The 20871-nt window shown below is 38.7% G+C and overlaps 1 protein-coding gene across 1 annotated transcript; it reads left to right on the forward strand.

Moving 5' to 3' along the window:
- Positions 1–2297: 2297 nt before the first annotated feature.
- znf622 (zinc finger protein 622) lies at positions 2298–14193 on the forward strand. The gene is made up of 7 exons (XM_008304676.1): positions 2298–3962; positions 7093–7666; positions 7944–8231; positions 8871–9033; positions 9117–9232; positions 10978–11121; positions 13459–14193. Exons 1-7 carry the CDS (start codon positions 2298–2300, stop codon positions 13590–13592), a joined length of 3084 nt encoding a protein of 1027 aa, XP_008302898.1. The 3' UTR covers positions 13593–14193.
- The last annotated feature ends 6678 nt before the right edge of the window (positions 14194–20871 follow it).

Below are 20871 nucleotides of genomic sequence, written 5' to 3' on the forward strand. Positions count from 1 at the left end.
AATATTTTGTATTGGGACATTGAATTCAATGAACTAACTCTCAACAGCAATTTCTGGACTTCATTCCAATAATCCAATAATAGTGGACCTGCACCTAATTTTAGAAATAAATTGAATTTACATGAGTGCAGGCTGAGGTTATAAAACAAAATGTGAGATGCACGCAATACTAAGAAAATCCATTCATCAAATGGAGACATGGAAAGGCAGGGCAGGCCGGATGGTCCTCCAGAGTGACTCGTTGTGCTGGGTCTCTGGTCAGACACATCTCTAAAAACATCTTGCAGTCTGAAAAGCAGAACAAAAAGAGGTTTCCTGTAATAGGGAGTTTTTTCTCAAGAGTTTGCTGTGAGGGAATCAATGAATTGTTGGATTTGTCGTGTTTCTCCCGACATTGTAAAGTCTTGACTGTATGTGAAATTCAATTGAATTCAGTTTCTTTTATATCACATCAATTCACAGCATATGTCATCTCATAGCACTTCACATCCAACCCAGTCTTACGTCAGTTCATGAAATAGTCACGAAACTTAATCTATTGATTCCTGTCAGGGACAGGATTTACCCAATTTTTTTTTGTGTCCCCCCACTACGAATTTCAAACCAATACATTTCAATTGGACTTATCTTTCGTGTCTGGGCCACATTTTTTCTCCTATCAGACAGTACATACGCTGTGATGTTTTTGTCGTTCTTTTCTTCCAACAGTCAGGGATTAACCAGTTTTGCTGTAATGGCCCATCCACACTAATAACTACAGAAATCACTATACACATGTGTGCGCCCACACTGACCAATGTCAACATTCTGTAAACACCGGCGCTGAGCAGCTACCATGTGCTCCACCTGCTATAAGCTCCGTATTCATGAATAGAAAATACAAGAAATAAATCCAGGCAGAGAGAAGCTGTTCTGAGATTGCCCGGAAAGTGATCCCAACGATATCATTCATCACTATTATCGTTTATTTGTGATAAAATATAAGTGTTTTTACTCTGTTTGGGCTACATGCGTTTCTTTCATTTATCTGTAAACGAATACAAGTCTGAAAAGAAGGACACATGCAGGAAAACGGCGACCGGAAGATGTACTGGGATCGCAGCGATGTAAAATCTGACTGTTGTAACCGAGAGGCCAGCAGTGGGGGCTTACAAATGACAACATAAATTACACAAAGTTTTATGCCTTATTTAACTCAACATGGTGACTTGCATCTGCAGAAGACAAACGACTGAGGCACAAACAGCACAAAGAGCTTGATGTTGAGGAGAAGAGCTGTGTTGACGAGAATCTGCTGAGTTGGTTCTGCTGTAGAGGAAGAACTTTGTTCATCTGCTGTCTGACTGCAACAACTAAAGACATGTAGCTTCGTATCTTTTCCCTTTCCTCTCACAGTGAGTTAATCACATCAAAAATCTCTGTCAGTGTTCATGATGCAGAAAATCAGGGCAGATCACTTCTTTCATCATGTTGTTAGCTTGTAAAAAACCTGTTATGGTTCAATAATTGCAGGGATGGTGTCTTATATGGGCCAAAATGAGTCTCTTTAGATGTGAAACATTTTCACATCAACAACAAAAGAAAAATGGGCTGTCAATGTCGGGTTCAGTCAATAATTTTAAAATTAATATTTCATTCTTAGCATTTTTACTGTAAATGTTAAATGCTTCCTACATTAAAATACACCCTTTACTCAAACTTACATTTTAAATATGAAGTGCCATCCATCCATCCATCCATTATCTATACTCCGCTTAATCCTCACGAGGGTTGCGGGGGGGCTGGAGCCTACTTAGGGCGAAAGCAGAGGACACACAAATGGTTTAAACACTCTTAGAAAAAGTTTGACTTCACCATGTTTGGTTTGCTTTGATTTTCTGATAATATCTTTGTTCATCTGCAGTATTTTATTTATTGAAATCAGTAAATAATCAATTATAATTAATTAAACTGACCTCAATGAAAAATTGGGAATGGTGACACATTAAAAGGGGTCGACAACCTCAAAGTTGAGGTGAACAAGTGTAAACCAAATGTAAAATGAATTCTGGTTTTAAAATGGTTAAACACACAGCGTCTCCTCTTCCTGAATGAATCAGCCTGATAACCCTCCCTCCTCCTGGTTCCCTCCCCTTTAGATCTGCACTGTGAGGATGGGTGGAACCAACATGGGGGAAGTGGAAGAGCTGAAAGGCCACATTCGCTTGCAGGAACACATGATGTAGAGATCAGAGATCAGACTAGTTTCAGGTTTGAGGAATCGAAACTCAGTCAGTCGGTGTTGCTCAGAAGAGAAAATGGCTCAGAAAGGAGTTCAGCTAAACCGAGAAATGTTTTCTTGTTCTATCTGTCTGGATCTACTGAAGGTTCCAGTGACTACTTCCTGTGGACACAGCTACTGCATGGAGTGTATTAAAATCAACTGGGATGAAGAGGACAAGAAAGGAATCTACAGCTGCCCTCAGTGTAGGCAAACCTTCACACCAAGGCCTGTCCTCATGAAAAACACCATGTTAGCAGCTTTAGTGGAGGAGCTGAAGAAGACCGGACTCCAGGTTGCTGCTGCTGATGATCCCTGCTATGCTGGACCTGAAGATGTGGCCTGTGATTTCTGTACTGAAAGAAAACTGAAAGCCATCAAGTCCTGTTTAGTCTGTCTGGCCTCTTATTGTGAGAAACACCTTCAGCCCCACTATGATGCACCTCCATTAAAGAAACACAAGCTGGTGGAGCCCTCCAAGAACCTCCAGGAGAACATCTGCTCTCGTCATGATAAGATGATGGAGATGTTCTGTCTCACTGATCAGCAGTCTATCTGTTATCTCTGCTCTGTGGATGAACATAAAGGCCACGACACGGTCTCAGCTGCAGCAGAACGGACTGAGAGGCAGAAAGAGCTGGAGGTGAGTCGACTAAACATCCAGCAGAGAATCCAGGACAGAGAGAAAGATGTGAAGCTGCTTCAACAGGAGCTGGAGGACATCAGTGCCTCTGCTGATAAAACAGTGCAGGACAGTGAGAAGATGTTCAGTGAGCTGATCCATCTCATCCAGAAAAGAAGCTGTGATGTGAAGCAGCAGATCAGATCCCAGCAGGAGACTGAAGTGAGTCGAGTCAAAGAGCTTGAGGAGAAGCTGGAGCAGGAGATCAGTGATCTGAAGAGGAAAGACGCTGAGCTGAAACAGCTCTCAGATACAGAAGATCACAACCAGTTTCTCCACAGCTACCCCTCAGTGTCAGCACTCAGTGAGTCCACACACTCATCCAGCATCACCATCCGTCCTCTGAGATACTTTGAGGACGTGACAGCAGCGATGAAAGAGGTCAAAGACAAACTACAGGACATTCTGAGGGCCACATGGACAGACATCTCACTGACAATCACACAACCAGATGTTTTACTCTCACAACCAGAGCCAAAGACCAGAGCTGGATTCCTAAAAAATTCCCGTGAAATCACTCTGGATCCAAACACAGCAAGCACATGCCTGGTTTTATCTAATGGAGACAGAAAGGTAACATTTTCTGTACAACAACAGTCTTATCCTGATCATCCAGACAGATTCACTGGAAGGTATCAGGTTCTGGGTAGAGAGAGTCTGACTGGACGTTGCTACTGGGAGGTGGAGTGGACAGGAGGAGTTTCTGTAGCAGTCACATACAAGAATAGCAGCAGAGCAGGGAATAAATGTGTATTTGGCCAAAATGACAAATCCTGGGCATTAAAATGTTCCCTTAGAAGTTATGAATTTTGGCACAACAAGATTTCAACGCCTGTCTCAGGTCCTCAGTCCTCCAGAGTAGGAGTGTACCTGGATCACAGTGCAGGTATTCTGTCCTTCTACAGCGTCTCTGACACCATGACTCTCCTCCACAGAGTCCAGACCACATTCACTCAGCCACTGTATGCTGGTGTTTGGGTTAGTAGTTGCTTTGCTGCTGCAACAACTGCTGAGTTCTGTTAACTCAAACAGACAGAAATCATTTAAATAAGTCTGATTTAGGATTTTTAAACTTATTTGGCTGATTTTGTCTCCACCAGTGTTACCCCTACACTGCACACAGAACAAGGGTTTACAATTTTAAGTTACCACAGATGAAAATGTTTGAACACAAAGAAAAGAGAAGCAATGAACTCCAAGAACAACATCTCCACAGTCAAGCAGGTGGAGCGAATGTGATGCGTTGAGAGAGTTTTGAAGCTGATGAGGCAACCTGGTCAAAGTAAACGACATCACGAGAAAAGAGGAGCACAGTAAGATGTGGAGCAAAACATCAGGAAGTCTGAAGAAAAACTGGACCTTGAGCAGCATTGGAGCTTCCAACAAGACAAAGATGTGAAACAGCCAAAGTGCTGAACGGAAAACCATACGAAGATGTTGGAATCCAGATCTACGCCCACCAAGAATCTGTGGAAGAACTGCAGACCAGAGTGATGAAGGGAACGTTGCATAAAACAACCACAAAGAGATGCAACACAAACAGACACTGGGAGGATTGGTTGAACAGCAATATATATATATATACAACATATAAATACTTAGAAATATATCACAAGCATCTTAAGCAAAATGTTTTACCATGTTTTGTCGCATGTTTATGTTGTTTCCAGAAACCTATTGGTAAAAATAATAATAATAATAAATCACCATTAATCAAACCATGAATCAAGATTTTACTTGTGTATCAATAATTCTTGACTCAAAAAAATTGGTTAAACTATTTATACCCAGTGTTCAAGTTGATAAATATGAATCTAAATGAATGTTTTCTGAGGTCTATGTCTTATTTATTTAAGCCTTTATATATACCTGAGCGTCTCTCTTCTTCCTCACATCATCTGCCTCCTCTGACTGTGGACTGCTTTTATTATTATATTGCTGATATTTGGCTATTTTTTAAAAATTAACTTCTATTGTAATTATAATAATAATTACAATTGATTAATGTATTATATACTGAGATTTTATTTTATTTTAAGAAATCAAATCAAGTGCTTAAAGAGTGGCTGGTAAAAAAAAAAAAAGAGAGAGAGAGAGAGATTTCGAGACTAGTTCACACTTATTAGATTAAATTATGGTATGGGTTGTTAAGAACATAAAAACAAATTAAAGGTTGGCATATTACATATATCTCCCAATAACAAGAAAATAGTAAGAAAATACAAGTTCGCTATGAACCAAACCGTGAAATAAGTTGAAATTGACAAAAGTAATAATAAATAAAAAAATTAATGAAAATCATGCCATTGCTTTTTAATTGTGGTTCAACAGAAATATTAAAAAAATCAAACAAACAAACAAAAAACAAGCAAACAAGCATGATGGGACCTGAAACTAATATTTTGTTGAACAACCATTTAAGGTAATCACTGCAATCAAGTGTTTTCTGTAACTCTCAATCAGATTTCTGCACCTGTTGACAGGTATTCTGATTTTGGCCCACTGCTCATCAGCAAAGTGCTCTAATTTGTCCAGGACAGGTTTGTTTGTTTTTTTTGTAAATTTTTCTGTTTAACTACAATTCAAAAGCAATGTCTTATTTCACTAAATTATAATTTAGCAAATTTTTATTTATTATTATTTTATCAGTTTCTAGTTATTTGAGTCACTCTTGTGAATTTAGCCTGTTCCTTAATGGAAGGGTATGAATAAATTTGAGGATGACTGTATTACGGTGTAGGTTTTAGTTTTACTCCGAAGCAGTAGAAGCGGAAGTGCTTCGTCGCACCGTCAAACAACACGACGAAGAAGAAGACTCCGTTCAGAGTTCAGCGTTTCCCTCATGCTGCTTCCATCAGGCAGACAGACGTTCACTTACATAAACCGACACTCTAAAAACTCTTTATTCTCAGGAGCCAGTTCACTGAAAAGGTCAGTAAAAGCTTTACTGGAGCCGCCGGTAGTAACGTGTCGCTGTCGTTCTGGTTACGGTCATCAACTTGAAGGTTTCAGCTGCTGTTAGCTTGTGTTTACACCGAACTGCGTGATGCGAGGTTAGCATGTTGCTAGCTGATGCTAGCGTAGCTTATCTGAAACCGGCACTTTAAGTCGTACGTTTTTAGCTGTTTTTGTCACTTGGTGAGTCCACTCGAGAGTTAGCCACCGCGGAGCTAGCTTTGCTGAATTTAAAGTAGAATTTCTATACTATTTGGGGAAAATATCAACAATAAGTGCGATTTTTTTAACAGTACTGCGACACCATCAAACTATTACCTGTCATACAGTCTAGTGCAACATGGAGAAGGTAAAGAGGTAAACTGCGTCAATCATGTAATTGTTATATTATAAGACGACGTATGAGAGAAAACGGCACAAAAGCAGTGACTGTTCAGTGAAATGCAGAAAATAATGATACCAACAAAATAATTGGAATAGGAAAATAGGACCTTTGTACAAACTGTCTCTAACATTGAAACAAGTAATTCAGGAGTAGCTTCCTAGTGTCACACATTATGCAATTAAATTAGTAAATACGTTTAATAAATTCACAAGAAAATAAGAAACCCTGGAATGTATGTCTTAGCGATTTTGATTAGAGGTCAATCAATTGTTCAGCCATAGCATATACATACTTCAGACAAATCAAATGCATTTCAAAGTGTTTTTAAGCAAATGACAAAACACTGGATGGTAAAAGTAGGTTTACCGACTTAATAAGCCCTAAAATGATTGGATGAGAAAAAACAGGAGATTGACAGTTAAATAGAAATAACATATTGACATAGTTCACAAATTAATTGACATAGTATAACAGTAACTAAGAAAATAGGAAAGAATAATAATAATGATGATTAAATTAGACAACTAAAGAAAGATGAGAGCCATAACATTAAAACTGGAAGGGCATGTCATAGTTAATGCAAATTTGCTATTTATCCGATAATGTGAACCTAAATAATGGTCTGTGGAGGGTTTTTTTTCCTCCTCACAGGGCTTACAATAAGTCTTTTAACACAAATATGGTTATATGGGTTTTATAACTGTTGTTATTCTGACAGACAATTGTAAGTAAAGGAAGATATTCATAGTAGCGTTTACAGATTAAGATTATTTGCTATATAATATAAATAAACTTGACTTGACTCTTTAGGTCCCCATGGCAGCCTACACTTGCATCAGCTGCCGAGTGGCCTTCGCAGACGGCGAGGTGCAGCGAGCCCATTACAAAACCGACTGGCACCGATACAACTTGAAGCGCAAGGTGGCCGACATGCCGCCCGTCACTGCCGAAAACTTCCAGGAGCGCGTTCTGGCGCAGAGGGCCGCAGCTGAACAGCAGCTGAGCGATGCAGCGGCCACCGAGGGCTGCTCCATCTGCAACAAGAGGTTCTCCAGCGCCAACGCTCACCAGAACCACCTGCAGTCCCACAAACACCAACAGGCTGAGAAGCAGGCCCTGCTTGCCGCACAGAGAAAGGTGGAGAAGATGAATGAGAAGAACCTGGAGAAGGGCCTCGGGGACGAGAAGGTAGACCACGACGCTCGGAACGAGGCCCTGCAGCAGGCGCTGAAAGACCAGCAGAGGTCGAGCCCGGCCAAGCAGGAGGTGCAACAAGGAGCCACGAAGCCAAAGATGGAGAAGCCGGAGAAACCACCCAGGATGATGTGGCTGGAGGAGCAAGCTAAGAGACGAGAGAAGGACGAGGGAGCCACAGCTGAAGAAGGTAAGAAGTTGAAATGAAACCACTGTACTTGGTGGGAGTCAACTCTGTTTAATAGTTTTAGTTTTAGTTGCTTGGATCATTAATTTAAACTGAATATTTTGAAGAAAACAAGATGATTTCAGAGTGTCATGATAGCAAGTGTCTGTTTAAGTTAAAGGCATCTACACTTGAAAACTAAATTGTAAGTCCGAAGTGAGATAAATCTACAGAATGTCATGTAATTGCAGTTTGAGTTGCACCTTTTCATTAGTTTTTTTCCCCCATTGAACTCTTCCAGAAGAGTGGGAGGACGTTGATGAGGAGGAAGATGATGATGATGATGATGAGATGGAGGAGGACGTTGATGAAGAGGAGACGATGGATCAGGAGGAGGGTGACTCGGCGGCTTCGTCTGACCTAAACCCTGCTGCTCTGCCGGGCTCCATCCCCGTCACCGACTGCCTATTCTGCTCCCACCACTCCAAGTCGCTCATGAAGAACGTCGCCCACATGACCAAAGTCCACAGCTTCTTTATCCCTGACGTGGAGTTCCTTGTCAACCTGAAGGGTCTTGTCCGGTACCTCGGTGAGTTAGAGTTGTAAATGTAAAGTCTAAACTCCAGTCGCTTTGCTGTGTGAAGCATCAACACCTCAGACTGAACACTTTCTTAACATTGCACTTATATCAGGACATTAGCAGTAGTCAAATGAGAGGAGTGTTGAAGGAAATAATGCAGCAACTAGTGAAGTGAGAAAACAGCTGTGACTCTGTGTTTAATTTAAGGCTGTACCAAAATCAACTGCTTGTGTTTTACCTGTAGCACTCATGTTTTAACGCTTTTGGTTGTTATCTACATGTAAAAATATTCAATATCCACACAATCGGGGAGTTCTGTAGTCGGGTAATTTTAAGCTCTGTGTACCCCAAAATCTGTCAGCTGTTGTTTCAATAGTGCCAAAATTATAATGCTTAAAATGAATCATTTGTCGGAGTCAGAAACTGTAAAAACAGAAAAAATCATTATTGTTGTGTTTTCAACTTCCCAACTGTCCTTGAGCTATGATGCAGAATTTTGCCATTTGGAATAAAATCAGTGTCTGTGAATGAATCCCGCATGAAAAAGATGCTAATTTATGCTTTTGTTGTTGCATATTAAGAGTGTTTTTTTTTTTTCTTTTTTTGCTCTCTAGTAAACTCTAATAGTGTTTTTTTCTTCTGTTACAGGGGAAAAAGTTGGTGCCGGGAATGTGTGTTTATGGTGTAACGAGAAGGGACGTTCGTTTTACTCGACAGAAGCAGTTCAGAGTCACATGACAGACAAAAGCCACTGTAAACTCTTCACAGAAGGCGACACTGCTCTGGAGTTTGCAGACTTCTATGACTTCAGGTAAATTAATAACCCTGTTTAGATGTTTAATAATGTGTATGGATCACAGATAGACTGGAAGTGGTTTTGTTTCTTTCCAACAGGAGCAGCTACCCTGACAGGAAGGACGGAGAAGACGCTGAAATGGACGATGACGAGCTGCCTGACGACAAGAACCTGGAATACGACGATGACACGCTGGAGCTGACGCTTCCTTCAGGTGACTTTGCTCGAGATCGGTTTCTAAAACAAGAGCTCCTGTGCAAGCCTTAAAAGCGCACAATCGCAAAAGTATGTGAAATGTTTAATAAGAATTCTGAATCTGGCAATGGACTGGTTTTAATTTAAACCAGGGATGCAGATTTTATGTATGTTTTTGTTTTTTAGAGTCAATCAGTTGTTAAAAAGAATGAAGCACAGTTGGTGTTTTTCTATGTGCCAATAAAGTCATTTTAACCAAGAACACATAATATTAGCCAAAAAAATCCACTTTTTTATCTGCAGCACAGGACGCTGCAGTTTCAGGAGCGCACATTTAGGACCTTTGATTTTGACAACATTGACTAAAGTGCACCCAAAATCCATCCACATAAAACATTTAAAGTTTAATTCCATCCAAATTGTGCTTTTTAACTATTAAGTTATGATTTTAAAGATTTATTTCACAGAAAGTACTGCTTTCTGCTCTGCAATTTCACTTGGCTTCTATGAGTTGCATGTTGAGCAAATTGTGTAATTAGCATCATTATCAGGTAAAATAACGATGCAGTCATAGGCTGTGGCCTTGGTGGTCATGAGATCTCAAACGGATATTTGAAAGGTTGGAAAGACGCACAACACGACTCACTTTTGGCAGTATATCGATAAATTTGCTGTCCAACTATAGTGATTAGAATTTTTTTTTTTTTGTTCAAGTAATAAAACTTGATACACATATAGTATTTGTGCGATAATTGTCGTCCATCTTGGTCAGAAATGTGGCTTGATTAGTTCAGCTGTCCCTGCAAACCCTAAAACTTTTCTACCAATGAACTCTGACTGTGGCTCATTAACTGCTACAGAAGTCTGTCATGGTGACCTGCTACTAGCTAAACCCCACAACACAACAACACTTCGTCATCCACCTTTTCTGTAAATATATTTTTAATAATTTAAATGTTTAACTCATCAATTTGTCATTCTGACTGTCAAACTGAAGTGCAGTTTGTAATTTTAAAATACAACTTCTACAGTGCTTCACTGCAGCGTTTTTAGAGGAAGATGTGTTCAACATGATTTGTTTAAAGACTAAAACTAATGAGTTAACAAAATGCATCAGTCATTGAGCAACGATATCAAACGTTCTCTGGTACCTACTGAGCTGCTTTTCTATTTCAGTTAGTTCTAAATATTTTGTGGTGTTTAGTCAGAATATATCAGAAAATCTTTATTACAGCTTCTCGTATCTTTACTTGTTTGACTTTTGTCTAATATTTTATTAACTAAAGAAACAATCAGTTGGAAAAATAAAAATGTATTTAACTAAAATTCTGCCTTGTAGATATAACCCTGAACTCCACGTGTGCTACCCACTCATACAATTTAAAATATTACATATCATACAAAATTATTTGTTTGTAAAATGAGGTTTTGAATAGTTTTGTGTTGTTTTGTGTTACGTTTGAATTAAAGGATTAACAAACTACCTGATGCTAAGAAGTAGTGAGGAGAGCATTTCGTTTGGATTTACTTCCTGTTGCGTCACGGCCCTTTCCTAATCAGCTTTGGTGTTTATGGTTTTTATGTTATTTTATGTTCATGTTGAAAATAAACACAATGTGACTTTCCCAGATGAGGGATCACAAAAAAGTTTATCTTTAAATGGCAATAAAGGAAACTTAATCCATCCTTAACCAACTTCACCGTATCTTTCTGCTGGATTGTGTGATAGTGTTGTAACAGAGTCCTTGCTGTGTGCTTCTTTAGGTGCGAAGATCGGCCATCGCTCCCTCATGAGATACTACAAACAGCGGTTCGGAGCCCAGCGAGCCGTAGTTCTGACCCACAACAGGAACGCTGTTGGCAGAGTCCTCCGGCAGTACAAAGCTCTGGGCTGGGGAGGAGACGGAGGTAAGATTCACAAAAGACTCCAGAACATCGGAACAGTTTCTCTGGAGGTTTCAAAATCAGGCCTTTACTTAATTTTTTGCAACACCACAGACATGTATTTGCTGTTAGTGACAGATTTTGCTCAAGAATTCATACGTTAATTCTAACAAAATTCCTCATATCAAGGTCCACTTCACTTTGACATAATAGTGTTTTCACCATTTTTTTGACACCATAACTCAGAAACAACCTTTAACTTAACTGGTTGGCAGACGCAGTAACTTTAGTTAACTTTGTGACAGTTAAATATCAATTAATTATTAATTGTAGTTAATTGTAGAAAAATAAATGCCATGTCAAGTCACTGCACACACAGAACCATAACTGTGTGGCTGTGAAAATGTCCTCTGTCCTCTTCTAAATTCTAATTTGTCCTCTCAGTCTCTATTCTGAGGTTCTCTGGGTATCAGGCTCGGCCTGCGCGATAAAACAATGGGCCTCTGGTTTTTAATTTGTTATTTAGTGTTTATCAAGGTGAGATTATTCCTTGAAGCTTGTTTAACTTATTTTACTTGCGTGATTATCATTGCTTTGTTAACTTTAAAACTCTTTAAATTCAAAGTAAGCGTGGTTAAATTTAAAGAAAAACTTTCTCCTATGGTCTTTTTTTAAAGATTGGCAATCAAAAATCATCAATAATGACTCATATTGACTGAAATGCAACATTTTAGCATTGTATATATTTTTTAACACCATCATCTGTTAGTTCAGAGCATTATGATAAATAAATAATAGCTGCCATGTAAAACTGACTTAACTGTGTGTCTTTAGCATGAAAACTTTAGTTTTCACCAGCCCCTGAAAAAAAGGCAGTGGAAACCTTTTATATATTTTTTTAAAAATAGAAATCTTGAGTTTTAATACTTTGCTGCAGAGCTGTGGTTCCTCGGTTCATCAGATTATGACCCAGGAGTGCTGATCCGTCCCAGTTTGATTTATTGTGTTTACTTAAGAGTGTGTGGAAAGGATTTCTGAATCTCTTATTACTTTTAAATCTGACTTCCATAGTTAATGTCACATTTTGGCCCCTGAAGTTCTCAGTTATGTTGTTTTCTTTGCTGTATGTTTGAGGATTTCAGTTCTGCCCTTTATTAAGTTCTGTATTTTTCAAGATTGCATTTTTTAAGCAGTTTGAGATGTTTTTTTTTGGTAATAATACCACAGTTGTTTTTGTTTCTTTGTTCTACCAGCTGCTTCTTTCACGTTTTCTTTTGTTGCCAGTATGGCATTGTTATATTTCTCATAATCCACAAATCCACAGGGATTTCTTGTGTATCGTGGAAAATCTGGAATTCCTAAGTGTAGATTTCAGGTCATTGTGAAGTTCTGAAAATGACAAAATGAATATCATATAAATATTTTATCAATATATTTTGTGTATTCTGCAACAACATATGATCCAATAAGGTCAATTCATGTTAAATGTTAATTCTGACAACTAAACGTGGAGCTTGGTTCAGGCAAGTGTGGACGATGTCATCGATTTATCATCAATATCCCTGATTGGTAATGTTTAACTCTCTGAACTCTGAGCAGTTTCTGGGTGTTTTTTTGCTCCCGTCACATTTTTACTCACTGTGGACCCATTTTATACCATATACAAAAGTTATGATACCAGAAATCCTATAAAAGACACAAAAAGTGGACTTTGACATTTTGGCACACGTGACTCCTTGTGTTTGGATGCACTGCATTTCTTATCCGTCCATAAACATTGTAGGCTTCTCGACTTTATTGCAGCGTTGTGGCTCTTTGACCTAGTGTTAATCGTAAAGTTTGAAATGTGAACTATCTCTGAAAAGATGTGCAGTTTCTGTGATTTCCTTTTATTATCACTTTCTACCTTCCATTGGTCTAAATTAGTGATGCACGATATTAAAATTTCTGGCCGATACCGATATCCGATATGAAAATTTCTGATATCACCGATAAGCGATATTACCGATGTCAATATTCAATTTTTGTTCACACCGAAAAGTGAGCAGAAGTTAGCACTGCGAGAACATGAAAACCTATCAAAAGAAGTCCATACCAAATTAGACCACACAGTCTTCTTTATTACGTTACAAAAGCACAACATATTTGACGATATGTCTGGGACCGATGTGGTCCCAGATATATCGTGCATCCCCAGTCTAAATTTGTGTTCCTGGTGTGGTGTGAGTGGTTTGGAAAGAGCTCCCCCTTGTGTTTACATCCCATTATTCCCATTCTAACTGTGAGAAACCTGCTCCTGAACAACATTATGACGCTGTGTGTCCTTGCATGTTGCCCCTCCCCGCTCTTTGTGTCTCTCAGGCAGCGGCGCCTTCCACCAGAAACAGAAAGACATGCAGTACGTACAGATGATGAAGTCCAAGTGGATGCTGAAGATGGGCATGAGCCACAACGCCACCAAGCAGAAGCACTTCAGATGCCAAGTTATGTTCTAAACTCGGGCTGAAGGGAACCAGACGTGGCGTGAACCAGGCGTGACGCGGCGTGGTGGACTGTAAAGCAAACATCTTTGCAAACTTCCAGCCAACAAGGGAAAGTTGTGACTCCTTGGATGAAGGCAGGAAGATAAATCTAACTCACATCAGTTATGCTGCGTTGATTTGAAGTTCAACAACTGCAGCAAAACCCTCGATGGGAGAAATCTTTACCAGCTTTTTGAAGTTCTTAACTGAAGATCAGTTAAATATTTTCAAATGTTCAGACAGCTGAAATCACTGCATGTCTGTGTGGAAAAGTAGGTCCACTGTCTATCAGCTTCAACATGATCTGCAAGAGAAATCCAGGCTAAACTCTGATCAGCTTCACTGCAAAAACAACCGCTGAGGTGGAGATCAAGGGCATGAATCACATTTATTATATTATTGTGGAATTACATTAATTGTGTTAAACCTAAAGTATAATATTAAGGATTTATTGTACTATTTTGGACTCCTAAGTAACATTACATTGTTTTTTTTGTTTTTTTAACTGATGACAGGATTTCATCATGATCATAAAGCATCCAAACAAATAAATGCATTTCATACTTACTAGAAACATCTCCGTCTTCCTTTCATAATACTCTTTTCTTGCTAAAATCAGTGTCCATGTCAGAATACCTCCCAACATATTTCTCCTTATTTAACACCAATGGTTTGTTTAGTGGCTCCTTCAGAAATTTTTAATCATGGTGGTCATTTGTGGCCATTCAAGAATGTTTGAACAGCGCACAAAAACCAGTAGTTAATTTATGATTCCAACATTAAAAATGCTGACAGTCTGTGGTGAGAATTAATCCAACTATAGCAGCTTATGGGACAATAAAATGTGTTTTCATTGTTACCGGGTTACCAGTTGCCCTGTTTAGGCAGTTTGATCAGAGAGATCAAGTTCTATCAACGCATCCATCTGTGCACTAATGCCACTTTTGCAAAAATCTTTATGTGAAATCGCTCAAATAAAAAAACATGATATCACAGAAAAGTGTTTAGGTTTCAGTAAACAAATCAAACTGTTATTATCCAGCTGTGAAGGAGCTCAGGATTTAATTCACAAACTGCACCTCTTTTTGACAGCTCACCTGTCTGAGGTGAAGAAAAATACTGAATGTTACCTGCTGTTTGTTTCTGTTTGATCCTCCATGTCGGGGATATTTTATAATTATCAGTAATTAATAAAGTTACTGCTGTTGTGTCAGGTGTTCAGATGGACTCTGATGCTGCAGGTATTTAAGAAACTTGGAGAAAATAGTCTTAAACAACTGGAGGCAGCAAAGTCACCTGCAGCTCCTGTTAACAACGTGATGACCCAGATTACACTGATTTGTCCGCACTCCTCACGGCATTGGTTATTTTTGCTATCATTTCAGTGAGTAAAGTTGTGAAATCAAAGAGCAAAGTGAACACTGCTGTTACATTTACTGAAACTTGGACGTCAGAGTTTGAGTGAATGACCCATGAGATTGGTGGTGGCCAATCAAATCCCTGTCCCCTCGTCAGAGGCGCGACTGAGCACATTACCATGACTTAAAGATCACAACCTGAGAGCCTGTAATAATTTTCACACACAACAAACCAAAATGATTGGATTTGAGAGTGGTGGTAAATTATGTCAACACTGTCCCATGATGTGCTGGTTGTTCGCTGCCAGCTGACTCAAGTTTAGAAGAAAATGTTGACTTCAAACTTGAATCCTCAGTAAAAACATGTTAAATATAAGACTTGGGTTTTGTTCATTGGGTACCACTTCAGCCTTTTCTCTCTCTGAGCTTCTTTAGCTTCGGCTGTAATTTTAGCTGGATGCTAAAGTTGACAGTTGAAGCCAAATGAAACATTGACTTTTATTCAAGTGTGAATTATGACACTTGGTTCACATTGTGGCCATAATGAAATAAATAATGTGAAGATTCTCAGTCATCCAGGTCATGTTTGTTCTTGTGGATTAATCGAAGCAACTGGACCTGTTTGAGTTCCTTGAAGACGTTCCACCTCTCATCTAAGAGGCTACATCAGTTCTGACTGACTAGTTGGGAGTTCCAGATACTTATATCCTTAAGGAGTCATTAACACCTGAGTTTCATTTGGGGGTTTGTTGCTCCTCCCCCTCGCTATGTGAGTCGTTAGTGCTCCCCCTGCCACAATGGGGTTCGTTAGGGTCTTTTGTGGCTAGGTGTGAATGTGGTTTCATCTTTTATATGTATATATATATATATAAATTTTGTAAACCTTGGTAGTTATCTGTAATTAATAACTATGTAACAATAATAATTGTTATTGTTAATATTTAGGCTGTTCTCTTCAGAGAATTAAATGCCGTTATGCCTTACGGTCAAATGAAATTCTGCGCCTGGCTGCTCCTCGTGTTCGGACTGAATTGGTAAAAAAGCTTTTAGTTTCTCTGCCCCCTCTGCTTGGAATACCCTCCAGTCTGAGCTAAAAATGTTGGAACTCATCTCCCTTGAATCCTTTTGTTCTTTCCTAAAGGATCAACAACAGAATCCCATTCAGCAGTGCCTGTGTTTTAAATTGTAACTGAAGTCGTCACTCCTGCACTTTATCTGCTTGCTGTCTACACGTTCCATTTTTTAATGTTTATTTTGTGATTGTTTTGTTGTGTTTATTTGTGGATGTGTGCTGCTGCCTTTCTTGGCCAGGTCACCCTTGAGAAAGAGGTTTTCGATCTCAGTGGGTCTTTTATCTGGATAAAGGTAAAAAAACAACAAAAATTTATTCCGTTTTACTTGAGTAAACCTTTAAAATCAGTATTTTTCCACCGTGTCACTGGAACTTTTCCCAAAGAAACAGACTCCGTGCTCCTCCCCATCATGACTGTGGCTGTTTTCGCGTACGTCAGATTTATCAATGACTCTGGGCCTTGTGCGGGTGGATGATGTAATGAAAGCTGATCGGGCCTCGGCAGGATGCTGACCCACCAACGCTGCCACATTAATGAGCTCAGTTACTCCATTTGTTTGTGGTCCTCCACTTTATCTTTGGCAGGCTCTCCACTTCCTTTTGCAGGCTGAGAGAGTGTTTGCGGCGCGATGGTTTCAGGGGTTTAGGGCACTCTGCCTGCACAGCACGCCGCCGTTTGACGGAGTTGACAGGAAAACCGGAGAGGAGGGGCCCTGCAGACAAACCGACGGCGAGAAGGAGGCTAATTGATCAGGACGGCTTGAGGAAAGAAACAGGGCAGGAGGCTGAGAGGCATTAGCACTGTGGAAGTCATCTGAGGAGGTGATTTTTTAAACTAGACTGACGGTTTCTTTCTGAGGCCTCACACAAGCTCATGAGCTTTAAAGTCAGTGTCTCTACATGTGCACTACATGTAGAGAGAAAGCTGTTTCTCACAGTCCCACAGTGTAGGAAGAAGAAAAATATAAATACACAGATACCAAAGAATACAAACACAAAATATACATTTTGCATTCATACTGATGCTTTCAAATCTACACTGTAAAAAGGCAACAGGGATATCAGAAAAAATACATTTAATAATCGGGGGGATACCGTCACGTTCAAAAACCAGGTTAAAGAAAGATGCCAAAGAATACAAATACAAAAAAAATACATGATGTGCATTGATATTGATGCTTTAAGGTCTACACTGTAAAAAAAAAAAAATTAAATCAGGCAGCAATGGTGGCTAAAACAATACATTAAAAGTGCAGTGGAATACTGTAACGTTCAAGAACCAAAACAGATAAAGGACACCAAAAAATACAAATATGAAATATAAATACAACACATTTATATTGAAGCTTTCAAATCTACACTGTAAAAAACAAATACACTAAAAAATTTAATTAAATCTAGCAGCAGGGATACCAGAAAAAATACATGAAAAACGGGGATACTGTAATATTCAAAAATGGTAACATAACAACAAATACCTTGGAAATTATTATATTTTTTGCTGATTTAAAAATTGCAAAAAGTGTGCAGTTTTATGTTCACACATTGTACAAGAACAAATTGACATTCACACAATTTTAAACAAAAAACAAAAAACTGATTTATATATATATAACAATTTGGACAGCTTTCTTTGCCCACAGTTGAAATGTAAATTAATTAACTTTTTATCATGATTTTACTAGTTATTGTCTATAATTTAACAAAACAAATAACCATTTAAAGAATACTTAATCTATGGAGTAGTGAGAGTGCCAAGTTACAAAAATAAATCAGTAAACAAATAACAAAATAAAGGTGGAAATAAAAGAAGAATAAATGAAGTAAAAAATAAATAATGTGGCAATATAAAGCAATATGAATCAAACATGAATCCATAAAAGAAAAAGCTAATAAAAGTAGAAATCTAAAGACAAATACATCAAATAATAGAAATAATAATTCTATATTATTTTTTAAAATGTATTTATTTATTTTCATTTATTTTTTATAATGTCACTTTAAAAACAAAGGAAATACGCACAGAAAAATGTGTGCAGTGAGAATGTCGTTGTGCGCAGGCACAGGAGGAATCCTGATGAGGAGAAACATGGCTGCCGGAAATCTGACAGGAGAACTTTTAGGACTTGCTGAAGTTCCAGAACAAGAACAATATGACGGAGAACATGTTTTGAGGACGGTAGAGGACATAATGGAGAGTGTTGGTACTATGTGTGCGCTGACCAACACAGACATCAATGAGGTTGTGTGACAAATGAGAAAATGTTGCTGTGGCCCACTTCATGGTGAGCAATAGAGGGCCGGACCGAAACTCACATACCACGGGACGCAGTGTGAACAGTCAACAGTATGTCAGCATAGTGGCGCCAAACGCTGTTGTGTTATAGGAGACTTGTAAAAACATATCTATAACCTCATAGTCATTTTGCTGCTGATTGTTACTACACACTGCTATCTTGTTATCCTGCTCACCTGTTGGGATTTGGGCTGAATCAACAGGATTGAAGGACTGTGGAGAGACGTCACTGGGAATGTCACAGATTTATTCCATGCACTCTTTCTCCAACTGGAATCAGAAGGGATGCTGAACCCCTGATGACAAAATTGATCTCTTCGCTCTCCGGTGGATCTATGTCCCACAGCTTCAGCAGCATCTTCAGACCTTCAAAGAGGCCTGGAGTCACCATGGTTTGAGAACTGAGAGACGCTAATCCCCCCCTGCAACTCTGACACAGTCAGCCAAGGGAGGGAAATGATGCTGATCTGGTTCAGGTATAAATTGCATCTAGTGATTGCTCTGTACCATATTACTATCTTTATGTCACTTACAGTGGGGAGTTGAAGAATTGAACTGTACACAGTAACAAAATATAAAATCAGCAAACTTAAGTATATTGCTGTTTACCCAACCCACAGGAGACACTTAAACACTTCTGCTTAAAACATAAATATGGCTGTGCTCGTAACACATGAGTTTCCTTTCACCCACAGCAAAGTTCAACTGTGCCAAGTGTACCTAATCAATTGTTTATGCTTGACTTGGATTGTTTTCACTTATTCGACAGAGATGCTTGTTTTATTGGGAGGTAAATTGAGATTTTCATGTCAATGAATTGAATCTGAATTGAACTGCAAGGAAACTCCTCTTATGAAATGTATGACACAGTCTTGCATTACTGAAACGATTTCATTTCTCAACTGTGTTTCTACTCTTGTTGCAACAGATTTCAAATAATATCGCAGGTCTTTAACTACTTTTATTTCAACTAACTAAAAAGTAGTTGACAAAACAAACTTCCATTTCGAACAGTTCCATTTGATTAATTAATCCAAACATCAACAGAGGCCAAACCATAGATATGTATAATAAAGGCTAGATGTCTTAAGGCGGCGTTTCGAACGGGATCACCAGTGGTCATCTTGATACGGGGAAGCTCTCTGGCGGAACCTGTGGTATGTGAAGGAAGATGAGTGATCTGCACAAACGTAAATACTCTTATATCGCTGAAATCGTGACGGATTTACAAATGGTTTGGTTTCTTACAAACGTTATTAACGTGGCTACAATTCAAATTACAAAAATACAAATAAGATACAAAATAATTCAAATACAATTTGTTGCTGCCTGTGAGAGTGTAACATAATTATCCATAAGTGCAGTGTTATAACTACACCTCTGATGTTTATAACAAACCAAACCGTTTGAAAATCGGTAGAAAACTGAGCAAGTTATGGTTATTTAACAAGTACATGCACCAATACAACACAATGTTATGGGTGAGCAAGCGGACTGTACCAAGATGGCCGCCAGTGTGGCTGTGTGATTCCACTGGCCGACAGCGCGGATGAGACATCTAGCCTTTATTATACATGTCTATGGGCCAAACCTCATGAATGACCTACAGAATTTGGCATCAGATTTCACACTAGTCCAAACCCACCGTCAACTGAGCTGATGCTTATGTCCAGTGTGTCACAGAACATACTGTATACCTGAATGTGTGACGGTAACTTCAGCGTTTCAATGCATGTGATGAAAACAACCTTTCACAATCTTTATGATAAGTAGTTGAGTGGAACCTCCCATCCATGCCAGAACTTCAGGAGGCGCTGCACACACCCTAGGGAGGCTTCACAATCATTCAAAAAAATAAAAATAAAACAAAAAATCCAGGTAGTTATTGATATAAGTGTGCATGAGTCACACATTTTTTATGATCTATGCAACTAATAGGAAATAAACAGTGAACCATTGTGGCTTATTTCTATTTCCTTAGTAATTGCATCAAATTAAGTTGCAAAATACATCACACACACATGTAACAAAAAAATCTTTAGTATTTTTTTTTGCCTCCAGTGGCCATATGATGCGGTCAAGAATCAGCTGAATAATTACAGAAATGTCCAATTCAAATAAGAAATTACATTAAACCATAAAAGACTTGACTATGAATACACTACAGTTTCAATCTAGGGGTCAGTTTATAATGTCTTTGTTTTTGAAGGTGAATCTGGGCATGGAGTTCACATACCTCTGGTGATAACAGCAACTCTGAAGTCCTTGGAAACAGAAATGGGCTGGTGTCTGGTCTTTAACTTATCAGGTTCCTTTAGCCCCTTCCTCATTTGCTTTACCTGTTTTTGTGACCTGAAAATAACCTATGAACATTATTACTAATCATTAAGGTTTTTTTTTGTAATGTGGCCTTATAATTTGCAATCAATCAGTAGTTTAAATACACTTTTCAAACTATGAGTTCTTAATGATTACAAATAAATGGTAAAGAAGCATCTGTCTTACAGCATGGAAAAGGATCTTTTC

The sequence above is a fragment of the Stegastes partitus genome, unplaced genomic scaffold (assembly GCF_000690725.1).
Source record: "Stegastes partitus isolate 25-593 unplaced genomic scaffold, Stegastes_partitus-1.0.2 Scaffold2286, whole genome shotgun sequence".
In the NCBI taxonomy this organism is placed as follows: Eukaryota; Metazoa; Chordata; class Actinopteri; family Pomacentridae; genus Stegastes; species Stegastes partitus.